This window comes from Xiphophorus hellerii, chromosome 10 (genome assembly GCF_003331165.1).
Source record: "Xiphophorus hellerii strain 12219 chromosome 10, Xiphophorus_hellerii-4.1, whole genome shotgun sequence".
NCBI classification, from domain to species: domain Eukaryota; kingdom Metazoa; phylum Chordata; class Actinopteri; order Cyprinodontiformes; family Poeciliidae; genus Xiphophorus; species Xiphophorus hellerii.
Window position 1 is genome coordinate 10,883,269 of NC_045681.1, and position 24,988 is coordinate 10,908,256.

Genomic DNA, 24,988 nt, shown 5'->3' on the forward strand with positions numbered 1-24,988 from the left:
CCATGCACACCTCAACTCATTATGGATGCGAATTTCATAATACTTTAGAGCTTTTAATAATACTTTTTAACCATTCTTTTTTCCAGGGTTGGATTATGCAAGTGTCTTAATTTATTAACTAAATTTTACATATATGTGAAAGCACAGCTTTAGTTGAGAAATCTTACATATCTCCTTTTCTTTTTTTTCATCCGTAGGCCAAGTCCCAAGCATCCTCCGACGCTACCAAAGCCTTGCATCATTGCCAACGTCAGATACAGCAGCTGAGACTTTGGCCAGAGGGGACAGTTTTTTTTGTAACAGAAACAAATTTAAAAAACAAAATTGCACTATGAAAACTCTTGAGAATCCCACACAAAAAAAATGACAGAGGCACCTCTGAGTTGTGAACCATGAGATTTGCTGTGTCCCTTTTAATGCTCTGCCTCTGAATGGTGCTACAAGTCTGCGCTCAGGTAGATGTAAAGTATTTATAATTGCGTATTTATTGCCACCCAGTGCACTGTGCCAGACACTTTTACTACACAGTAACAACTTTGGCTCTTTTTTATCTCACATTTTTTTAATATTTACACTGATGTATTTTGAAGGAGGAAAAAGAGTATGAAAAACATTTCTGTGAATCATTTAGATGTGCAGTGGTTTTAAAATGTTTCATAACCTTTTAGGTTTTTCCTATTTTATCACTGAAAGTTCAGTTTAATGATATGTTATATCAATGACCAAACCAAAGTCCTGTACCATTGTGAAGTAGAAGTAAAATTATGCATTTTAGTTTACCACAAACCATGAAGGGGACCCAGCGAACGTGTGGAAGAAGATCAGATGATGAAGAAATTGAACTCTTTGGCCTTCATACAAGATCTGTGGAGAAAATTAGAATGACCCAGTCAAAGTAAAGACCAGAATCCAACTGAGAATCTATTTTCACAGATGTCCTCCATCCAGTCTGCCTGAGCTTAAGTTAATTTGCATAGAAGAATTGGCAGAAAGTCTTGAGATGTGCAAACCTGGTGGAGCAGCGACTCAAAATACATGTAGGTGTAAATAGAGCAAAAGAAGATTCAACTCCAGGGGGCCTGGAAGCAAGTGCATTCAGCTTTTTCTTGTCAAATATTTTGAAAAACATGCTTTATTTTTCTTCCATGTCACAATTATGCATTGCTTTGTGTTCAACTATCATAAAAAAAATATCAATTAAATTTATAAAAGTATATGGTCATAGATAAGTGAAAGACTTTGGATGGCTATTGTACTGTGACAAAATGTGAAAAACCTAAAGGATTATGACTTTTTTATTTACAAGGCACTGTGGATGTCTTTCTGTAAAAAGTTTAAAAAAGGGAACTCTTGACGTTATCGTTTTGTTCTCTAAACTACATGTGGAGCTTAAAATGAGTATTTTGCAATGACTGATGATGCCTGTAAGGTTTCTTGAAGAGGAATGCTCTGTGTAGCATCTTGAGCCAATCTGGAAAGCCTTGAAACAACCACAGAAACTCAGACAGTGGTGTTACAACCTCAGCTCTGCAGCACGCTCTACAATCAGGGGGTTTTGTGTTGGGCTCCTTTTTCTTCATCTGCATCACAAAAAGTTAAGTAAAGCCAGAACCGAACTCTGATCTAAACGAGTTGAAATCAAGAACCTGTGAAACATGGTGTCTGCGTGGGTGTGCGCGCGTGTGTATGTGTTTTTTTGTAAGAGTTTGACTCTATGCCTTTCTGCACAAAAGACTCCGATTTAGCCATGGAATCATTAAATACTCTGCTCACATGTAAACAGCAGCTGTTCAGCTGCAGCTTTCATGAAAATGCTATTTTTACTTCTGTTGTATGGCAGTTTCACTTTAATAGTTCAAGTGTCCAGTGAGCCATCTTTAATCCATAGCATCCATAAATAAAGATGAGGCTGTTTGTTTTTTTATGTTTTGCTTTTTTACTTTGGCTTTATTTAGAAAATCAATTTACATGTTGTTTTATCACCCTTGATGAAGAAACTGTTTACTTGACTTCAGTTCAGTATGTATCTACATGCACACTGAAAATACTTTGCATGCATATTATTTTTAGTTTCAGTTATTTTTTACTCTGCATTCACTTGCCTTTTCTCTGTGCTCATGTACAACGTACGTTATGTATGTTTGTTTGTTGTATTACAGGTGAACACATTTTCACATGTTTTTTTTTTTTTTACTAATGACTGTTTGATACTTTACATGTAAAGAAACCCTGAAGTGTCAATCACCAAGTTCAACCACACAGCCAGCATTAGTAAAGCAGTTTTAATAAAGAGGACAGTTTCTGGGTTTTCGTGTGCCTGTTCACATTAGGACTGGAGTCATAAGAATGTTAAGAGCATAAAGCCGGGTTCATACACAGTCTGGAAAGTCTGGAATTTGATTCCAGTATAGTCCTGATCAGAATAAGTGTGGTAAAATACAAGCTTATTGCCTATTCCATTGTCTCATAGTTGGCTTTACTCCCATCCTTCCTTCCTTCCTCGTGGTTCTTAGTTTTCTTCTTCCTCATCCTTTTTTTTCCTTTCCTAATTTCTTTCTTATTTTTTCTTTTCTTCTTTCTGTCCTTCCTATCTCATTTTTCCAGGTTTTTTAATTAAAACCAGCCATGCTATCTGACATAATTTCATGGTGAAATTTTTCTGATTTAATCAAAGGAAGGTAAAGGACTGAGAAGTCTAGAAAGTTGTCTGGAAATCCATAGAATTATCCAAGATCATACATTAAACCTTAAATCCAGTTTATTATAAAATTTCAATGTTAAATAAAACCAATAAAAAATTTAACTGAAATATCAGTCTACTGAAAGCACGTCCATATAGTCTGTGATATATGTATCCTGTACTTGTTCAGAGCATCAATGCCTCGATCATCGCCTGAAGAGTAAGTACTAAACACAGAATCTACTTAGAACCGTCAAGATCATTTTATTTTCTTATTTTCTTTCTTACAATGTCTCTGGTTTAGGAGTGGCTTAACACAAGGATTGTGACAATTGCCACACCTTGTGATATCTACAATCCCTAAATTATCAAGGACTTTACATTCTTCTCAGTTGTGTTATCTGGGTAGCATTTTATACCTCACTTTTTTTCTTCCACTTTACTTTCTATTAAGAAGCTGGCCACAGCCATCAGTAAACAGCTAGTTATTTTTGCTATATCCTGCTGCTTACTTTTCTGGTGGAGTTTGTCTGTGACCTCTAGATGGCTTTCAAGTCGGCATTCTTGCTCACGATTGCATAGCATAATGTTTCTGTATTAAAAATATTTTTACTGGTCTTTTGGAAGAAAGAAAACAGAGTCTTTCTGTTCGTTATGGGTGAATTCAAAGAAATAAATGTATGATACTTTTATTTCTTCGTTGTGATTTGCCTATAGAAAAAATATTGACTGAATAGCTCCCCCACGTGGCAAATCTGCAAAATTTACAAAAGTACGTCTGAAGCTCAACAGGTTTGTTATTATTTCACAGGTTTGGAAACCCTGTGAAATGACATCCTCGAGGTCGAGGATGTCATTGGTGGAAACATCCTCGACCTCGAGGTACATTCTCTACCTTCCACGTGTGAGTGATGTGGGAGAGATTATGACACGGACCCAAGCTGAGATAACTTTCAGTGGTCAGCATGAAGCGCACGTGTGATGTCACGTTGGGACCAAATTGCTCACCGGTGCGGACAGGCCGTCAACACGTTGCCCTGCGAGCAACTTCACCAGCACAATTTCAGCACAGCTGGAACCATTGTTGGACCCCTTCGTCCTAAAAAATAGTTTATTTTGCGGAGAACTATTTCTGTGTCATGTCGATTGAAAGTATCTCCATAGAAGCAGATATTTTCTCGGAGAGCGGGGAAGAAAGTTCGTCATTTGGTTTTGGAGATGATCTGGAATTAAACCAGTTCGATGGCCTGCCCTTTTCCTCTCGGTACTACGAGTTACTGGAAAAGAGAAAGGCTCTTCCAGTGTGGAAGGTCAGGAGTAAGTTTGAAGATGCCCTAGAAAACAACCAGCTGGTTATTGTGTCTGGAGTAGCACAAACTGGCAGCAGTACGCAGGTAAGGCGTTTTACCTTTAAAAAGACACTGACAGATATCAGTGACTTTGTTTCTCATATCATATATCATATTCTTGAATCTCTTTAGATTGGGGCTCTATTGTTTTACCCCTTTATTTTAAAGGGCACCTTAACCTGCTTCACGGTGTAGACGGGTTCTTGTTAAGCGATTTTCTTATTCTTCTGGTCTGGCAGTAACCTGTCTTGGACATGAACAAAACAAAATATGGTGGTTCAGTTCATTCATGGTTTAACAAAGGGGGCAATTAGAAATAGACAAATGGTTTTCATTTGGCCGCAAGGCATATTTTTCTACTGCGGCAATAATAAATTGATACTGACAACTTCCAAGTGGAGCATTCATCGAAAATGTTGGTATTCCAAGATGATTTTGATAGTTAGAATAAAATATGTATTTTCCAGGTCCGTTTCCATAAAATTTACATCTTAAGCTGCTGAAAAGGGGTTTATAAAGGCTAAGTTAATGGATGTTCTTCATAATGTTGTCCAGGAGAACATTCATAACCCAGTATGCCTGTTTTTTTTCCCCCCAGCATAATTCTGTGTGCACCTTCACATGGTTGCCAGATGCTCGATCCAAATTGGTTAGAAAAGAGAAAGTATTTATTTTCCCCGTGATTTGATACCATCATAAAGCTTCAACTTCCCTTGTTTGTGTTAGCAAAATCTGCCCAGTTCAGCAGATGATGTTGTCACAGAGAGCCTGCCCAATCTGCTTCCTGTCTGCTGGCTTGTCGCTCTGTACAAAGAATTTCAGCTGCCTTGTTGGGGGACCTCCTGCTGCTAAGCCCCAATCCGCTAGAGCCGCCACATGCTGCCGAAGCAATTTCGCATCATGAACAATAATGCTATCGGATCTTCTGCCACTATTTGTTTAGCTCATGCAAAAGCTCTTAATGTAATCCTCAAAGCATGCTCTATACTTCAAAAAATGAAGTGATATGATTGGAAACCCTGCAATGTTTATGGTGTGAACTTATTTTTGCTGAACATCTCCTTTCAGATTCCTCAATGGTGTGCAGAGTTCTGCCTGTCTGCCCAGTTTCAGCATGGCGTGGTTGTGTGTACACAGACTAACAAAAGGCAAGCTGTGGATCTTGCTCTGCACGTAGCAGATGAAATGGACGTAAACATCGGTCATGAGGTGGGCTACACCATCCCTCTGGAGACCTGTTCCTCCTCTGACACTGTACTCAGGTTTGTTGATGTTTATGTTGTTTAGTTTCCCAACAAACAGCATTAGTATAACAACTTGGTGCAATATTTTGCAATGTTGTTGCAAAAGTATCCGCTTCTTCACATTTAATCATTTACAGTCAAAAACCTCAGTTCATGTCACCGGTACTCCATGTGGTAGAACAATATAAAGTATTAGAAGGCAAAGTTTTCAAAATAATTTTTTTCAAAGTCAAATTTAGAAACTGGCATTTGTTTGTATTTATCCCCCTTTTCTCTAACATGCCTGAATAAAATCAACTTGTCCTCGACAGGAGGACATGTTGATTTAGTTGATCGTGTCTTATGTGTAATTTGACACAAAGCAAATTACGCATTGATCAATGCTGGATCTGCATTGATCCAGCAGTTTTATGAAGGAGTCAGAGGTTTGTTAGAGAACATAAGTGAACAAACAGAATCACAAAAATCAAGGAAAACACACAGAGTATTAAAAACTGCGTGTCAAAAATTAAGATTAACAAAATCTTTATTTCTGCAGAAAAAGCAACTTTGCTTTAAACCAGTTTGAGATGAGACTCAACATCCACTTTAATGGACAACATTTAAATGTAGTGATAATATATATTTAATTTGTCAGCCAGGTGTGTCAACATTTGTATTTTGAGACCCCTTTCATCCAAGTTTTAACGTATGAAGTCATGACAATTGTAAAAACAGCAATGGAAAGAAAATAAAAATAAAAACTGTCAATCTTTAATCTTTCAGATATTGCACTGATGACATGTTGCTGAGAGAAATGATGTCGGACCCTTTTCTGGAACAATACGGAGTCATTATTATAGACCAGGCCCATGAAAGGACAGTCAGCACAGACATCCTGCTGGGTCTCCTCAAGAGCGTCCTCCTGCAGAGGCCTGAGCTCAAGGTGGTGGTCCTCACCATGTCCGCTGTGGTGGACAGGCTCCTGGGTCACTACGGAAGCGTCCCACTCATCAAACTGGAGATCTCTGGTTCTCCTGAGGTGGTGTATACCACAATGAACAACAAAGACTATTTTTACCTTGCACTTGCACTGCTTCAGGAGATCCACGTTACCAAAGAGATTGGAAATGTCATTGTGTTTTTGGCATCAGAGGAGGTAAGATGGTGCTTTTTATGTTAAGCCAAGAGCTGTTTGTTCAACCAAAAGTTGGTGCTTAAAATCTGTTTTAAAAAGGGTTGAATGTAAATGTTTCTAAAAGGATGTCCGCAGAGCTTGGAGTATCATTGAGAGTGAGAGCCCCAGACTGGAAGAGGGACTGGACCAAATCACACCAATCGTTTTGTGCCCAAGCCAGCAAGGGTCCTCACCTTTACTGATCGAACAAGCAGGCACCACAAACTCCAAGAGGGTTTTTCTTTTGACCCCTAAACAGGAGGCTGTGTGGTTGGCTGGGCAATCAGTCAACTTTGTAATTGACACAGGTGTCCAGAAAAAAATGGTAAAAGCATTACTTCTTCAAGAGATTTCAATAATGAAGAACTACAGTGCTGATGGTACACTCTATATGTGTCAATCTTTTTCTGAAGATTTACAATCCAAGAGCAAGAGCTTTCTCTGAGGTGCTTCAACCCATCAGTCAGTGTCAAGCAGATGTGCGCAAACACCTGTGTTCATCAGCAGGTGGATCTTCCAGCTTAAATTCTTTAGTCAAGCTAAAGTTCTTCTGTTGTATGAATTCACATTTTTATCAAAATGTGCTTTGCTTTTATCAGGTAAATGTTTCCGACTGTATCCTGAAGCGAGTCTACCCACAGCCGAAATCCACCCACAGATCTTGGACTGTAACATTACACCAACTGTCCTCTACCTAAAGAGAATGGAGATAGCTGGTCTTGGGCAGTGTCACTTTATGGAAAGACCAGGTAAAGCATCCTACCAATCTGAATGAATTCTGTGTAACATTTATATCTCCAAGTAACTGATTCTCACAAATAGCCTTTTCCTATTTTCCTAAAAGAGCACAGTAGAATTTGTTCTGGGTATCTGTTTGGGTTCAGCCACCCATGGTTTAGCTGAGTCGAGAGCTCAGCAACCAACTATTGTCTGCGTTTTGCCCCAATTCCCAGTGTGAACAGAACAGATACAATGAGACCAGTACATTAACAGTTATGCAATATATCTAGTTTAGTGCAGCACCAAAATCAAGTAAAATGGAGGTAAAGGCCAAATAAACTAACGTGTACTGTAATGACGCCAACACCGCAACATGTACCATTTCAAATCTGAATCAATAGTTCTTAGACATACCCACTTGTTAGATTATGCCAAACCAATGTAAGGTTAGTAACATATCACCAATTTCACTTTGGCATAATAGATTTACACTATAGAGTAATGTCCTGTGTTGGACATCTGAGGAGGATGTGTGGTACACAAAGGAAAACAACCAGCTGGTTATTGTCCCAAACTAGCGGGAGTATGCAGGTAAGATATTTAACTGGGACAGCGCCCCAAAAAATGTTTCATTAGAGGACCAACACACTGTGACTGACGCACATATTACTGTATTTTACCGTGACATGGTTCCAAATATCTGCATATATAAGATCTGTGAAGTTGCCCTAAAAAAACTTTTTTTAATAGAAATAAAATATATATTTTTTATGTTTCTTTTGTGACAGATCCAGAAGGTCTCATGCAGGCCTTGGAGGAGCTGGACTACCTTGCAGCTTTAGACGATGATGGGAACTTGTCTGAAATTGGCATCATCATGTCTGAAATCCCCCTGGATCCTCAGATGGCTAAAGCTCTGTTAGCGTCCTGCGAGTTTGACTGTGTTAGTGAGATGCTGACAATCGCAGCCATGCTGTCAGGTATGCACAATCCACATGTTCAGCCTGAAAAAGTTTTGATTCATTTTAGGAGCTTCTGTCTGTCTTTATGTTTCAGCACCAAGCTGCTTCCTGCAGCCAGCTGGCAGCATGACCCAAGAGGCATTCAAGTGTCAGAGAAAGTTCCAACATCCTGAGGGCGATCACTTCACACTCATAAATATCTACAATGCCTTCAAACAAAAACAAAAAGATCAATGTAAGTTGGACTGCTTTGAGTATAGAGTTCCATTTGATGCAGTAAATTTTAAAACAACCCCATTTGACTGAAATTATGAAAAGTGTGGAAAAATGTTGGTAATTCACTTTAAAAAAACTGAAGGTTATTATATAGTACCTTTATAGAGGGATGTGTCTATATATTAAATATTTAATCATATTTTAATGATTTCAGCTAATGAAAAACACAAGTTTTTTTTGTTTTTCTTTTTTTAAGCAAAGTGGGAAAAATAAAGGTCAGTTATCTAAATGTTGTGTACTCAATTCTTTTTTTAAAATCGTTTTAGACTTGAATGTAAAAACTTGGTGCCAAGATTATTTTCTGGATCATTCCGCTCTGAACATCGCTGACACTATCAGATCAGAGCTGACTAGCACCCTGAACCGAATTGAGCTTCCCATTTCTGAACCGGCCTTTGGAACCAAGACAAACACTAACAACATAAAAAGAGCCCTGCTGGCTGGATTCTTCATGCAGGTAAGAAATAAAAGCATATCGGTGTTATTTCTTTGTACTCCTCAGCTTTATTCATTTTTATATTTTTCTTTTCATTTGCGGAGATTGCTCGAGATGTGGATGGATCGGGGAATTATCTCATTCTGACGAACAACCATGTGGCCCAGTTGCACCCGTTCTCTGGCTACGGAGTTCAGTCACACAAACTCGGACTACCAGAATGGGTTGTCTTCAACGAATACGCCCTGGCTGAAAACAGCCTGAGAACAGTGTCGGAGATTTCCCCTCAAGTGTAAGTTTAGTTCAGTAGACATGTACATATGAGTTATAAGTAAGGGTTCTGACACTTTTTATTTTTTTTTTGCAATTTTCTAACCTGGGCGTTTGAGCACAAGACATTTACCTTGAACGTGCTTGTTAAGAAATTGTATGAACATGGATAGGAATAAGTGCCTGTTTGTTGAACAAATATTGCAGCCCAGTTTTGAATCACTCTCATAGAATAAATGCAGATTCTTGGAAGCAAAGTTTTATTTCTTTAAAAATCCTAAAAATAAGTTTTTGGTAGTTGAATAATTGAAATTCCTGTTCATTCTAAATTTGGAGTCATATAGAGACTGAAAACGTAAGTAAAATAGCTGTTTTGAAGTTGTTTTTTAATTGCTCATTTACTCAAAAAGTCAAGATCAAAACACTGTTTGGTAAACTGTTAAAGTCAAAGATTTTCTAAAGTACTTGAAATAAATATTAAGAAAACCAGTACATTTATTTAACATTTTTGGACTTGTTCTATAGAAACTTGTAGGACAAACATTTCCTTAATTATTCATACCTGGATATGACTTAGTTAAATTCAAACTATTTAAGACAGTGTAGGAACCCTTATAATTGCTCGTGTTTGCATTATAAAAAAAAAATATTTATCTTAAAATACCTACAGATTTTTTTTCTTTGTGCTCTTTTATATGAACTCCATTTTTTTGTAATGTATATTTTTAATTTGATTTTGTGTTTTAGGTTCAATGAAATGGCACCGATGTACTTCTTCTACAATCTGCCCCCTAGTGAAAGCAAAGACATACTGCACGACATGTTGGACTCTGAGGAATCCAGACGTTGCACAAAGAAACAAGCCACAAACAGAAACGGTGACACTGACAAAAGCTGTGCAGCTGGAACACAAACTGACAAATGTTTGATTCAGTGAGCTGAAGCATACGTGTTGCAGTTTTAAAACTGTAACCCATATACTTGTGTATAAATATTTTACACAAGTAAAACATTTGTAGCAGAATCTACAGGGGTTGTTTGTAGCCTGAAGGCTTTTGTAAACACTTCATGGAATACTAAAGAGCCGACATATTGAAAACTGTATCAGTAATAAGTTCCAGTATGTAGATTTGTTACTTTTCCCAAGATATATCCCAGAGAACTCTGTGTAAAACAACTAAGTATCCCAAAAGTTATTTCAGATTCATAAGCTGTTATATTTTTGTCTAGATCAGCAAACAGCCTTAGGAATTGAAATGGAAAGACAAGAATGAGCTCTTAATATTTCAGAGGGTTTTTTTTTGCAAGATGTAATCAAGAAGCTTTGTTAAAAACTGTTGAAGTGGACAAAACAGGATTTCAATATGAAAAGGATACATTTACTTCATTTGACTTAATTACAAGTTATGTGTAGTCTTAAAAGTTATTGTACAGTATATTTATTCAGACAAATTAAACAGTCTTTTAATTTCTGATCCCTTGTACTTATTTAGCCACAAAAGCTCTTTTTAGAATAAGGAAGCCACCAATAGTAGCTGAAGTTTTAAACAGCCTTTTTGCATAATCTCCAGATTGTCTGAGTCTTGGCTCACACAGTCAGGTATTCCTTTAGTTTTTCCATTACAGCAGGCATTCTGTCCATAGGTATCACCATCACCGTCCTGAAAGGCTTCATGGGAACGTCGTCAAACGACCACCTGCCACTTAGACAGGAATCTGCATCCTCTTGGACTGAGTAGTGGAACTTTATGATGGCTTGCTGTAAAACAAAAGCTAAGAATCAGCTGAAAGCAGAGTCGATGAATTTGGATTTTATTTAAAGATTTGGTAATTCAGTAAAATATTTTGGGGGGTTTAATTCTTTTATGATTTACAGCTCATGAAAACCCAAGATCTGTTTCTCACAAATGAAAATCTTGCGTAAGCCCAAAAAAAACCATTTTAATACACAGTCTGAGAAGTACATCCATGTACTGCATTGTATAATAGTTCAGTACTTGATCAGGTCTCATTTTGTATGATCTCTTACATTAATGTGCCGACTTTGAACTAGATGAACACAGAGAACCAAAAGCAACAGTTGATTTCCCAAATTGTCACAAGACACTTGGATTCTGTGTTTCTCCACTTAACTCCAGAGGCTCCAGAACCTCTGGAACCTTAACTCAAAATGATCCAAGAACTTTGGATCACTGAGCAATAGTTCATTCTTGGTCCTCCTTTGCCTGGATATGACACGAAAGAGGAAATATGGCTTCCACATCCTGGAGGACGTGGTGGCTCTTGAAGCATCGACTCCAGTCTACACCTTCAGAATCTCCCTCCAACACATGAATGAGGTTTTGCTGCACAATTATGTCAAAGCTGCACCTATCCATGTCACTTGTGCACCTTCCACCACACTTTGTCCTTCCACTCAACTTTCCATTAACCTTAGATGCAGCACTCTTTGAACAACCTTATTTAGCAATGACCTTTTATGGCTTATCCTAACAAGTCTACCTTCTTCCCCACACTAATGTAGGCAGTAACATTTGCCTTTTTGCTCCTACTTACATTTAATGACAAACTGCATTTTTGGTTTTCATCAGCTGTGAGTTATAATCTAACAGGAATAAACAGTTCAAATATATCATGTCACTCTGCAATCTATTCTACTTTCACATTTTGAATAAAACTACTAAAATGAACTAATTATTTCTGATTTATCGGGACCTGTAGATCCAATCTGGTTTAAATCTAACACAGCTTGTATAATTTTTGACTGTACCTCATGAAAGAATTCCTCCTCTGCATTGACAAACATGTACTCCTCTTTTGGAGCTTCTCCTCTGGCAGGGATGCTCTTGGTTGCCTCTTTGCAGGTCTTGCTGATCATCAGGCAGTAGTGACACCTCCCGCTGGGTTTGTTTGTCCTCTGGGCTTCTGCCATTTCTTCCCTGAAAGTCAAAGTCAATTTTCTTTCAACATTCCGGATTAGCCGATGTAAAATATTTGAGCCAGGAAGTGATGAGAAGTAAAACTGAGGACCCACTGTAGCTGTTTATGGAGAGGAAGGGCAATTTGTGGAGGTACGTTGATGAAGCGCTCGCTCAGCAGCAGACCCACAGGTTTGCTTGTGTCACTGAAGATCTTCTCGAGCTGTTCTGTTACGCTGTGAGGAGCGTTCTTCTCACACTGGCCCACTATCAGCTCCTTGACATCCTCCACACACTGCACACCCTACAAAAAAAGATATATAATAATAATAATTATCCCTTACATTTAAAGATTTCAAACCATTTTTAATTCCCAATTTGCATCTTTCCCACACAAATTGCACAAATTTAAAACCCATTTAAAGCATAAATAAATATAATTAATGGACAATATTTCTACACAGATCACACTTTAAATATGGTGGGAAATATGAAAGAAAAGAGAGCAAAGAATCGGATGGATGATTCGACTGAATGGTTTGTTTGATTTGTTGGGTGATTATTTGACAGAAAATAAAACTGATTGGCTAAACAACATGTGCATGTACAGACAAAGGATGCATGACTGGATTGTTGTACAGATGAATGATTGATTTTAGCACCGGACAGTCACTCAGGGTTGTATATGTCTGCAATGTTACCTTTCTCTCTGTCAGGTTGAGCATAGTGATGAACCCAAACACTTCATCTGGATCATCATCATCACTGTCCTCTGGCACTTCAGCTTGCTGCAGCCAAACGAAGGGACAAAGTTAACAGAAAGCAAGGCAAAGCAAGTCAGATTAAAAAGCATGTAATGTAATGATAGACCCACCTTGATGACACTTCCAACGTGATTCTGCTGGATAATGATGTCAGTCATCTCTGATACGTCTACATGAGCCTTCAGGAAGAGCTGTGGCCAATGATAGCAGAAGTAACATCAATAACAGCCCTCTCAGGCAGACGAGATTTTTCACATAAGTTTAAGGTTTCTTACCTGCTTTAGCAGCTTCTTAACGCCGTTGAAATCATTGGATGAAATAGCGTGAGCCTCAAAATCCACCAAAACCTCCTGAAACAAAAAGTGGAAAATATGAAAATTACAGACCGACAGCATCAGGTAATAGCCAAAAGCTTACGTGTTTAATCTACGAAGTAAACACACAAACGTAAGCATGTGAAGCAAATTTCGCTAAACTACCGGATAGCAAAGCAACAAAAAGTAAAAAGTTAAAAATAAGGTTCTTGTGCAGACCTCGTAAATAAACGGAAGATTTCAGCTAACAGGCTAAGGAAGCCATTTGGGTACTTAATGAGTTATTTGTTGTTTCACCTCATTAATTTCTTCATCGCTGACATCCTCCGCAGATTCGTCATCATCCTCTGGGTTCTCATCCGAGCTGTTCTCACTTTCTTCGGGATTTTCACCCAAGCCAACTGCTCTCCTCTTAGCCGAAGAAGCCATGCTTGCAAACGTGAAACACGTTTATTTTTAGGTGGGCGGGGAAAGGGTTAAAGTTCAGGATATAGAAATAGAAAAGTAGAAGCCGCTATGATCCCTACAAAAGGATACGTCAACTCTCGCATCCGTAGTTTTTTTTTTACGTGTTTTTCTTAAAAGTGCCACTTGCAATATGGCAGCGAGGTCGACGTGCGAAACAAACTCGTAGCTCTTGTACTCAGCTTCTATGCTCTTCGGCATCTGCGGTTCAGCAAGAGCGATGCAGAAGCTGAAGCACTGAGGCCGCCATTTTGGCTCTAAACGTACAGGGTTGTCGCTCTCCGCTGAAGACGGGAGCCGCAATGTCGGCTTGACTGCAAGCAGGAAATGGAATTAACTATTTTCCCTAACCGGGGAAATCACCGTTTAGACGCTAACAAAACCATCTATACCGGGAAAAACATAAACGTATTTAACGCACGGTAACAATTTTTTCATCTGGTGTTTTAAAATTAACACTTGTTGAACTGCTTTTGCATACATCATTTACATTAAAAAATTACAATACGTCATCTTGAACACCCATTCCCTGACCATACATGAAAACGTCTGTATGGATAGCTGAAGGTATGTTATATCTTGATTTTAATCAAAAAGACGAAACCTTTTCTGGTTTGTCTATTTTTAACTATTCGGCATGAATATCATCTTAGCGCTTTAGATGCTAAAAACGTAATTGCTATGTAGCATCTGGAATAACTAATAGCTTGCAGTATATTCTCTTAGCTATAGCCAATTTGTCACCAATTGTAAACAATAACAAACAGGCTGCAGAACACTCAGCGTATTCCAAAAATATCACTGTGTGTTTAACTTTAAAGTACAATAATTGTAATTTCTGTTTGCTGTTAGTGAATATTGCCAGTACTTGCTATTGCTAACCAGCACATTAAGGGTGAGTCAATAGCGTTATCAGTGTGTGACAGTTTTAGGGAGTGACTGAGTTATAAGAGCCTCCACACCAACTGTCAGTAGTCGTTTTTCAACTTTGAGTTTCTGTATTCCGTTGCCCTTTCAACAAAAGAACTTAAAATCTTACTTTTTTCGCATTCTTAGTTATTTAGTGTTTCTTTGCCAGGATGCGTGTATTATTACTTAAAGAGCCGAGAGATGAGGAATCTGGACCTGATCCCTACTTGAAGGTAGAAGAACACTTATCCAAATCCAGAAGAAACAGTACTAATGTGATTGATGAAATGGTTTTTATGTGTCATTTTCTGCATCTAAAGGAATTGGAATCGCATGGACACAAAGCAACACTCATCCCTGTGTTGTCTTTTAAATTTGTCTCGTTAAACACCTTTTCTGATAAGGTACGTTTCATTACAAAGGAATAAACATCTCCATCATGCATACACAGGAATACATTGATGTTTCCAACCCCAGGAACAAAAATGTTAAACAATTTAAAAATTGTAATCTGTGCTTATGCTGTATCAGCATAATCCCACACTGAAAATGCAATCTTGAATATGAGTACTATGTTAGAAATAAACTTGATCATAAATTCATAAAAGAAACATGGGTTTTTAACAGGTTTTTAAAATAGAATGTATTGCTTTTGTTAGCTTTTCCAGCCAGAGAAACACGGTGGCCTGATCTTTACCAGTCCCAGAGCAGTGGAGGCTGTGAAGATGTGCTTAGACATGGGAGGAAGGAGAGAAGGTGAATTTATCCCATAAAATAAGCACATGCTTTAAGCATTAGGAGATATTTGTGTTGTGCTTTTCTGAAAGTTAAATTTTACATTATGATTGGTAAAACATGTCTTCTTTATCCAGAATGGAACAAATCCATAAAAGACAAGTGGAACTCAAAATCCATATATGTGGTCGGGAAGGCAACTGGAGCATTAGGTAAGTTGTTGAGCACAATTTTCTTAAATCAGCATTTCCTAAACATTCCTAGTGGATAGTGTACCTTATAAACTATTTATGTCTGAGTGTGACACACACCTGGTGCTTGCAGACATGTGTGAAGAGGTTTGAGTATGATCAGCCAGTTGTTAGACACAAGTGACAGATTGCTGTGACATACAGAAGCCCAATTTGGTCTTCAGATAACAAGCAGGTGGAAAACTTCCCAATGTTTGCTTAACTTCTCCATTGTCTATCTTTAAAAAGACTGAATTTACTTTCTTTGACACATACACCGTTTTTATTTTTGCAGTAATATGTAAAATGGAACGGTTTATCCTTGTTTGCTTGAAATTAAATTTTTACTGTTTTATAATTTGTGATTACTTGTGTGAAGCTGCAGGTGTTTTGCGTGTTCAGCTAAACATGTGGATTGGGATGTAGCACTGTCTTACAGATGATCAGGATATTCTCAATTCAATTCACTGTGCCTTGCAATAGTAGTAGTTTCCACATTGTGGCTCATAACAACATGAAACGTGAATATTTTATTGGGATTTTTTTGTGATACACACATTTGAAAACTAAGCCTGATTTTACTTTGACTCCACAATTTTAAACTACTTTGTGTTGGTGTGTGATATAAAATCCCTTTGAAATATATCTTAATTTTTTTTTGTTGGTTGGTTTTAACATGCCTAAATTGGCTAAATACTTTGGCAAGAGATTGTGTACAAATCAGCACAACGTCTTCATTTATTCCTTACCTCTTTCTAATTTTTTCACAAACTCTTCTCATGATCTCTCAAGTGGGTCTGCTAAGTATCTTTGCAGACTGTTTGAAGGTTTTCAAGTGATATTTTAGCTCTGGAAGAGACACATTTTTATTATATAATACTTCTTGTGACGTCCGTCAAAATATGATTTTGTGTCATTTCAATGTTTGCAAAAATAATGTCTACTTGCACAGCTGTAAGCATATTGCTAAAGGGCACACATTAGTCAATTTGTTTGATTTAATTTATAAGCAATGCAAAAAATGGCAGATTGACAGACATAAATCAGTATTTAAACACAATCATTCTATTATCAAAAAATTGTTACATGAAAACTCGACATAAAGAAGATGATCTAGTTAAGGATGATCAGCATAAGGTTTGTGTTAATCTTTGTTCTGTTTGCACTTTGCTCTGTTCAGTTCAAAGTCTGGGTCTGAAGCCCCTGGGAGAGGACACAGGGACAGCTGATGTCCTATCACGTCTTATTATTGAGAGTATGATGTGATCTGTACTGTTCTCTCACACTTATTAGGCAAATTGAAAATTTCTATTAAGCATTATGACGTGATTCTTCTTTCTGTCTTAGGAGAGGACACCAATATCCCACCGCTTTTTTTCCCCTGTGGCTCAATTAAAAGAGAAGTCTTGCCCATGGCTTTAAGGGAAAATGGTAAGCATTTTCTTCTATTTATAGACAATTAAAACTTAAGTCCATAAATGCCCTCTGGGGTTAAACTAATTAATGAGATAATAGCTGCAGTACCTTTGTCACTGCGGGGATTTATTTCTTTGTTTCCAGGAGTTCCCTTAGAGACTCTGACTGTCTATCAAACGACTGAACATCCAGATCTTGAGGAAAATCTGAAAAACTACTTCACAGAGCAGGTGAAACCAAACTTCTTCTGTATTTTCAAGTTAAAAAAAGCTGTTTGATATATTATAAATAGTAACTTACTTATCTACTCACAGGGAACTCCAGCAAGTATAGCTTTCTTCAGTCCATCCGGGGTGAAGTTTTGCCTGGAAGTAGTGCGAAGGCTGTCGGGTGAACAACTCAATGAAATAAAGGTATAGTTTCTTTATAATTGCTCACAAGAAGATATGAATCGTTCACTGGTTCTTTTTTTCTAAAGGATTCCAAGTCAGAAAATACTACACTCATACTTCTTATATTCATAATTACTTGCTTGCAGAAGTCTTCTATGCTTTTTCACATATTGCCACTTTACCACCACAGCGTTGTTTATTGGAATTTTATGTGACATGCCAACACAAAGTCGTGCAAAATTTTAAAGTAAAAGTGTATTTTCAAATAAAAAGTGGGGTGCGCATTTGTATTCAGCCCCTTTTATTCTAGTATCAAGAGAGTTCACCTGAATGTTATATATCCCAGTATAAATGCCCACATGTATTATCTGTTTTAGTTCATTTTAAATATCTCTTTTATCATAAGAAATGTAGTCCTGTGGTTCTAAATAAAACTCTAGATTTGCAAAACAAGTAGAGACATTTCTCAAATGCCTTGCAAAATGTGATTTTATAAAGTATTGATTAAGGATTGCTGAATACAAATACATGCCTGAATCCAAATATTTGTGTCTGACTCAATTTGTCTGTAGTTTGCCGCCATCGGGGCGACTACACAAGATGCTATGACAGCAGAAGGCCTTTGTGTGAGCTGCACAGCTGAAAAGCCAACGGCAGAGCATTTGGCAGCAGCGATAGCCACGGCTCTACAGTGATCATCCTGAGGCATCTACTCTTTAATCCGACCAATCTATCTGTTGTCTGTCTGGTTCAACATTATATAAAAATGTCAAATCATGTTTAGTATTTTGCTGCTCATGTCACCATTGCTGGACTTAAAATTTGCACTGAAAAAATGTTTGTGTCATGAAGGTCAAGGAACTTTATTTTATTTCAAACCTGTTAGTGTAAGATTAGTTTTTCAAATAAAGCTTGATTAATGTGATTAAAAATCCAAATGGCAAACTGTGTTTTGTTGAAAACAGGTGATGATGACAAAGGTTCTTTACATCGTTTGTTGTTCACATGAAAGTGAGATCGTAACCCAGTCCACAGGTTAGTGAATGTTTATCTAAACAATTGGAGCATGAATAACACATCCAGTTGTATTCACTGAGGAGAAGTTTACTTTTCACACACAACTAAGGAAAGTGGCTAAAAGTGGGTGTGTAGAAACTCAGGACTTGCTTATAAAGCAGCGCTGCTCTGTGCTTGGACTACTTAGTTCCTCCACAAAGGTCAAAGAGTCAACTGGAAACACGATGCTGACTGTTATCCAGCTGATGCTTTTAGTTTTTCTGACAAACCCAAATCATGGTGAGAAACTTTTCCACAACCGGGATCATTCCGACATGCAGATTCCTAAATCTCACCGAGCTCCTGTCATAACAGATGAATATGAAGCGGAGGTAATTATTGAAATTTTATTTTTCCAGTTATACTGACATTTTAATGAAACTTAAATAGAAAAAAACATGTGAGCTAACCTTAGTGAAATTTGCTGATGTGCTCATGGTGCGTGTATTATGCTAACATTGGTGATATGCCAATATTAACATACTTAAGGGCTCTTTCCATATAAAAATTACAAGTAGCAAAAGTCGCAGCCTTAGAATTGTGAAAACACTTCTTGGTTTGATATTTAAATGGCTCCGGACAACAAAAAATAATTGGAAAAAATTTCAGCAGGAGGATCTCAATATGCTCCATAGTATTTTTACAATAATTGTTTTGTGGATATCCTTTTAGTTATTTCTTTCTAGGTATGGATTTATCAAACCACCCCAGCAGGAGGAGATCCAGATGAAACAAACTGACATTTCCTTCAGTGATGACTTCTTGGATGACTTTCAAACTGCAATCCAAGAGGGAACCTCAGTGCCTCTTTCAAGGGACATACCTGAAACTAGTCATGGCGAGGTCCACAAAAGTGAATCTGAGAGTCAAGCATTTGTTTCAGCCCTTACGGAGTTTCAAATGGTGTCTGGACTGCCTGTTACAGGAGTGTTTGATGATGCCACCAAGGATGCGATGAACAAACCAAGGTGTGGGGTTCCTGACAAGGAGATAGTCCCAAATCCCCACGTTGTAACCGAGAGCATCGGTGGCTTGGAGTTGGAAAACAGTTGGAATGAAACTTTCAATGAGATTGACGGTAACAACACAGAAAACAGCATAATTGGCAACTCGTCAAACTCTTCTGAAGGTGACATATTAAATTTTAACGATACAGAAAGCCTCCTGACTATTTCAAATGATACACACAAAAACAATAGTTTGGGTAATCCAACCGGAAACAGCAGCTGGACCTCAAGCCAGAGTCAACCTCTGCAGAACGGAAAGCGTCACCTTGCTGATCTCATGTCAAAAAAAAGGCAAAAACGGGATTTGACAGAATCTGGGTACATGGCGTTTTCTAAGGATGTTCTGAGGTGGCGGTTAATTGGAGAAGGTTACAGCAGCCAGCTGACCATTGATGAGCAGAGATACATCTTCAGGTTGGCCTTCAGAATGTGGAGTGAGGTGTCTCCACTGGAATTTGTTGAAGATACCTGGTCCCCATTGGAGGATGTTGATATCAAGCTGGGCTTTGGCACAGGTGGGCATTAGTCAGTATGTCATATACTCACTTTGTCATAATGTACTGTGTATAATTTACTGGGTTTTAGTAATGTCTGTCACTCTGTAGTGAACTTTTGAGCAAGAGTGTTTTACAGCCACAAACTTAAATGTATTTAGTCAAAATTGTGACTAACTTAAAGTAGCAGATAATTGAGAAATGTAGGGAAGGCTAAAAACATTTTCCGGTCAGATGAAACCAAAATGGATGTTTCTAGCCAATATGCAAAAGGTGATGTGAAATTATACTCTGCTGCAAGAAAATAGTTCACATCAAAGCATATTTACGTGTTAGGATGACTTATTCAAAGTCCAGACCTAAATCTAACCGAGTGGCAAGATTTTAAAACGCTGATGCTCACAGATGGTCTTTATCCAAACTGATTAACTTCAGCTGTTTGGCAAGTGTTTTAGTCTGTAGATGTGAAAAAACCAAAGGACTTGCAGATATGCTCACAGCAAAAAGTATTTGTCAAGTCTAAAATATGCTTTATCAGTAAACGAGTATGAAAATAAGTAAACTGAGGATGAAAAGAAAAGAATTTCTGGGAAATAAATGTATTATTTTACATTAATAAATACTTAAAGGAATCAATTATTTGTCTTTAAATTGCCACAATGTACTTTAGATTTTGTCAGTGATAAAACAGGTTGTTGTTTTTTTTTGTGCTAGTGGTTTTTACAGTTTAAAAATTGTGTTTTAAAAATCCTTTTGTTTATTGTAGAATAATTCAGTCAAATTAACTACTGCAGATTTTAAAATAATGCTGACAAAGTTGACACGAATTAATCAAATAGCTCTTGCCTAATTGAAAATCATGTTTTAGTTTTTGAAAATCATTTTTTAGTTTTTGGATTATTGTATAATTCATAGAAATGATAAAGAGTAAAAGCTTACTGGAAAGTCTGGAATCTTATGTAAACTGTAGATAAAACTAACAAATCTAAGTCTAAAAAATGTGTAGTAATTGCAATTAAAAAAATAAGATTCATTTTGACTTTTCTTTATCTTTTTCTTCACATTTTCCCTTCTTCACAGGAAGACATCTGGGATGTAATCAAAAGTTTGATGGCACTGGTCAGGAATTTGCCCATGCGTGGTTCCTGGGAGATATCCATTTTGATGATGATGAGCATTTCACTGGTCCCAGTTCTCACACTGGTATAAGCCTCCTTAAAGTAAGTAAGCATGCTGACTATAGCCAATTACTGGAAAATCAAGAAGGTGACTGACTGCCCCCTTCATATTCTTTCTCTTAGGTAGCAGTTCATGAGATCGGCCATGTTTTGGGGCTGCCTCATATCTACAGGCCTGGATCCATAATGCAGCCCAGCTATCTGCCTTATGAATCCAGCTTTGAGATGGACTGGACGGACAGGAAAGCTATTCAGCATCTATATGGTGCTCTAATATTAACACTTCTTGGACACACTCAACTAAAATTCCCAAGAGATTCAGCTTGGGATAGAGATATATAATAATTATATGAGATTATTCTTGTAATTGCTGCCTATTTCTCTTCACGTTTGACCCCAGGTGGCTGTAGAGGCCGGTTCAGCACTGTGTTTGACTGGATCAGGAAAGAGAAGACTCCCTACGGGGACATAAGGATCCGCTTCAACACATACTTCATGAGAGATGGCTGGTACTGGCTGTACGAGAACAGAAACAACAGGACACGATACGGGGACCCAGTCGCACTGCAAATTGGCTGGCATGGGATTCCCAGTGATGGAGTAGATGCATACGTACACGTGTGGTCCACAAAAAGAGAGGCTGTTTATTTCTTTAGAGGTAGAGAAAGTATTTCATTTCCACTGTTTTCTAAAAGTGAAACATTTGAGGGAAGTCTGTGTGACAGCCTGTCACTGTCGAAGGTCTGCAGTTCTGGAGATACGATAATGAGAACGACCGGGTGTTTAGACACGACTCTGAGGGTCGCCAGTATCCGAGGCTAATTTCTGAGGGCTTCCCAGGGATTCCCAGTCCTATTGACTCAGCCTTTTATGACAGGAGAGACTCCCACATCTACTTCTTCAGAAGAACTCAAGTAAGAAACATATTCTTGGATTTATTTGAGTGAGTCTAAGTAAAAATGTGTGTCTCACTTATTATACTAATTTCTTTCAGTAGAAAGAAATTAGTTCAATAAATTAAGTATCATTTATTGCTGGTCTGTTCCATAAAATACATAAAAATTTAAGCCTACTGAAAAATATGTTCTAAACAAACATACAGTATGTCTAAGCTGTATATGCCACATCTGCTTAAACCTCTTTGCTCAGCAGGAAACTGAATGAAGCATGTGCATATATGCAGTTAACTAAGTGCAGTTTAATTATTTAACCTTGGCAGTAGAAGTCAAAGCAAGGGGAGAACAGATTATTAAATGACATCACCCAATCATTTAAATCTTTAACAATACAACAGCTGGTAGTTAGAACGGAAAATCATATCTTGTAAAGAGCACAGGCTAATTGTTTTTTTTAGCGTCCTTTGGGAACGTATTCAAGCAGAAAAAAGTCCTACACTTTCTCTGTTATTTGTAATTAGTCAGATCTCTGTTTGCGAAATGATTTAACTCTCCGTCTGAACAGGTGTATGCATTCAGCGTGGAAACAAACAGCTTGGCGAGTGGCTTCCCCAAACACATCCGAGATGTTTTCCCTCCAGTGGAGAGCGGAGACCATCCAGATGGCAGCATCGACGCTGCCTACTACTCCTACTCCCACAATGCCCTCTTTCTACTCAAGGGTACGCGCTTCTGGCGAGTGGTGGGCAGCCTCGAACGCTGGCGCCGGCCCTTTCTGCCGCGAAATGGCTTGATGCCACACAAGGAGGTGGATCAGCAGTGGTTCGACATCTGCGACGTTCATCCCACCTCGCTCAAAGTAAGCCGCTGATTGGGGGGCTGCAGCAGAGATAAAACACACCACTCATGTTTACAGATGTATTCTGCTGCTCTACCTTCAGGGATGTTGTTTTTCTGTGTGTGTGTGTGATGTCGGCTGTGTAATCTTTTCAAAAAGACAAAAACAACTCTGTTGGCATGTTTTCACACAAGTGTGCTGAAATGTATAGAACAGCTGCTGTTAGCTTCTCTTTTATCCATTAGAGATGCAGATAGATTTACAAAAGATGCCATTAGTTCAAATGTCTAGAGTGTTGACCTGAATAAATGTGTAGCGTATTTACTTATTCTTTTGAGTTTTATTTTAAGCGATTTGAAGCAAAGCTGGTCAAAGTTGTTGCCTTCAATAGTTATGAGCCTTTTTCCAAAAGAAATTAAAGATCAAACTTTTTTTTTCATTACATAAGAAAAATTTATTTTTCAGTAGGAACACAGAAGACATGAAGTAAACATTTGGTTGTTAATTAGTGATTCCCCTTCAGCAAGTAAACAGCTTGGTAATTAGTCCCAGTTTTTGTTTGGGGCTCATTTTTTCTGCAAAGTCTTTTTAGTTTTTTAATTTATTTTAGTGACTGTGAGAAATATGAGAGGTTTGAAGGGACTTTAGATGCCTTTTCTATTGTAACTATCAGGTTAGGTGAAGCTACATTCATGTTAATACGCGACATAATCAGGATGAATCCTGTCTTTTCAGGCGGTGAGCTCTCTGTCATGAACCTGGGGTGTTAGTAGTTTGATTGTTTTGTTTCTTTATATCTGTTTAAGTCTTGCCTTATTCTGTTCAATCCCTTTTATTTATAGTTGTTCAAAAGGTCTTGGCATACAAATTCATTCCTTTGTATGTAGTTTATTTTTGCTTTTTGTTCTTTGTGGATTTGGATTTTGTGTTCTTGGATCAGTGTTGGCCTTCTGACTTGTTTCTTTGAGTCTTTGTTCAGCTCTAGTGTTAATTGTTCTTCTTCCCTCAGTCTACATGTTTGCCTTCTCTCCCAGCTGCACCCTGTTAGTAATCACCCACCTGCCTCTTGTCAACAATCACACTCCTCAGTATTTAAGCTCCTGAATGTTCATTGTTTATCACTGGATCCTTCTGTCATATCTTGATGTCCTTCTAGGTTCCTTGGATCTGACTGTAAGTCTACAGAGTTGTTTATCATTAAAAGAAATCTGTTTTTGCCATTATCAATCTCTGTGGTTGGGTCCTTTACTAACCTAATGGTGTTTGCGTGAGACTTTGTCGTGAACAGCAGCCCAGGATGGTCACCTTGGGATGAATACTCAATAGGTGATGTTTAGACCAAAAGAATGAAAATGGCAACCACATTTTCCTGAGGAAATTAAATTGGATGCAACTTTAAACTATTTTTAACTTATCTTACAACATTTAATTAATGCAGATATGTCAAGGTGCTTTCCATCACCTCAGTACCTCAAGTTCTGCAGTCTTGCTAATATATAATCAGATTCCTGTGTTTTAGCATTTATTCCATCAACTTGCAAACACTGGAAACTAAACTTCCTCATAATGATGAAAGTAAATTTTTACTGTTTGAATCTATCATGTGTATCAAAACAAAGCTACCTAAAAATCTTTTTTTTTTTCTTGAGCAGCTATTGAACATGGCCTGGATGTAATGAAACCTCTGCAATAAGCTTTTTGAATATGATGGACAGTAACACTCCTGGGATGTCTTCCTTTAATAACCTCCTTGATGGAGAAGATTAAGCATTCACAATCAGCCAAAGGATATTACATTGAGATCTGTATTGATGAAAAATGTGCTCTTAGTGCTCAACCCTGTTGAATATTACAGTATTCATGCAAAGAAACAAAGACACTGATTATTTAATCAATGCATTACTCGAACACTCATTAATTCACCTCTTTTTAAGGGATTAAGCTCCTGCTGGGCTTCTGCTAACTAGCTTTGTGCTGCAGGTGCTCTGCAGGCAATTTAATGAACTGAAGGAGAAATCAATTACAAGCTAAAGGAATAAAATGTCATGGTAAGTGCAGTTACAGGAGAGGGAGATGTCAAGAGATAATTTTTCTGCTCACAGTTTAAAGAGGGAGCATTAGCAGCATGAAAATGAATGTTCAGATTCAGACTGGGAAGTTAAACTGTCTGCTTTTCTTTCCAAACTAAAGGTTTTCTTTTAAATTTAGTTTAAAATTGCAGTGTTCATCTTGTTCATATTCTCAAACAATGTGAGTTAGGTTATCACAATGTTTAAGTACATT

General features: G+C 37.8%; 5 protein-coding genes across 11 annotated transcripts in view; 4 read left to right on the plus strand and 1 right to left on the minus strand.

Annotated features, from left to right (window-relative positions):
- adam12a (ADAM metallopeptidase domain 12a) overlaps window positions 1–2,457 on the plus strand; it is a 105,899-nt gene extending 103,442 nt beyond the window's left edge. For all 4 annotated transcript variants that reach the window (XM_032573932.1, XM_032573933.1, XM_032573934.1 and 1 more), the window contains one exon: window positions 198–2,457. In XM_032573932.1, coding sequence (XP_032429823.1) covers window positions 198–267 — 70 coding nt within the window. In that variant the 3' untranslated portion in view covers window positions 268–2,457. The remainder of the gene's footprint in view (window positions 1–197) is intronic.
- Window positions 2,458–2,919: 462 nt separating this feature from the next.
- dhx32a (DEAH (Asp-Glu-Ala-His) box polypeptide 32a) lies at window positions 2,920–10,561 on the plus strand. Its single transcript, XM_032573936.1, has 11 exons — window positions 2,920–4,074; window positions 5,098–5,291; window positions 6,039–6,411; window positions 6,515–6,754; window positions 6,843–6,936; window positions 7,029–7,178; window positions 7,938–8,129; window positions 8,206–8,346; window positions 8,654–8,844; window positions 8,928–9,115; window positions 9,841–10,561. Exons 1-11 carry the CDS (start codon window positions 3,820–3,822, stop codon window positions 10,028–10,030), a joined length of 2,208 nt encoding a protein of 735 aa, XP_032429827.1. The 5' UTR covers window positions 2,920–3,819; the 3' UTR covers window positions 10,031–10,561.
- Window positions 10,391–13,663, minus strand: bccip (BRCA2 and CDKN1A interacting protein). Its single transcript, XM_032573937.1, has 7 exons — window positions 13,387–13,663; window positions 13,051–13,125; window positions 12,886–12,966; window positions 12,713–12,799; window positions 12,128–12,315; window positions 11,864–12,032; window positions 10,391–10,852 (listed from the first exon to the last, which is right to left on the minus strand). The coding sequence occupies exons 1-7, from the start codon at window positions 13,516–13,518 to the stop codon at window positions 10,682–10,684; spliced, it is 903 nt and encodes a 300-aa protein (XP_032429828.1). The 5' UTR covers window positions 13,519–13,663; the 3' UTR covers window positions 10,391–10,681.
- A 205-nt stretch (window positions 13,664–13,868) lies between these two features.
- On the plus strand, window positions 13,869–18,174 carry uros (uroporphyrinogen III synthase). 4 transcript variants are annotated; one of them, XM_032573938.1, is made up of 10 exons: window positions 13,869–14,121; window positions 14,611–14,696; window positions 14,784–14,867; window positions 15,123–15,219; window positions 15,336–15,410; window positions 16,609–16,683; window positions 16,776–16,859; window positions 16,989–17,074; window positions 17,159–17,257; window positions 17,809–18,174. In XM_032573938.1, exons 2-10 carry the CDS (start codon window positions 14,634–14,636, stop codon window positions 17,929–17,931), a joined length of 786 nt encoding a protein of 261 aa, XP_032429829.1. In that variant the 5' UTR covers window positions 13,869–14,121; window positions 14,611–14,633; the 3' UTR covers window positions 17,932–18,174. The 4 variants fall into 4 exon arrangements, with proteins under 4 accessions (XP_032429829.1, XP_032429830.1, XP_032429832.1 ...); XM_032573939.1 differs by having other exon boundaries at window positions 13,871–14,121; window positions 14,633–14,696; XM_032573941.1 differs by lacking the exon at window positions 13,869–14,121 and adding an exon at window positions 14,148–14,166 and having other exon boundaries at window positions 14,633–14,696.
- A 111-nt stretch (window positions 18,175–18,285) lies between these two features.
- On the plus strand, window positions 18,286–23,932 carry mmp21 (matrix metallopeptidase 21). Its single transcript, XM_032573943.1, has 7 exons — window positions 18,286–18,624; window positions 18,965–19,814; window positions 20,874–21,013; window positions 21,095–21,236; window positions 21,372–21,629; window positions 21,713–21,885; window positions 22,433–23,932. Exons 1-7 carry the CDS (start codon window positions 18,478–18,480, stop codon window positions 22,736–22,738), a joined length of 2,016 nt encoding a protein of 671 aa, XP_032429834.1. The 5' UTR covers window positions 18,286–18,477; the 3' UTR covers window positions 22,739–23,932.
- The last annotated feature ends 1,056 nt before the right edge of the window (window positions 23,933–24,988 follow it).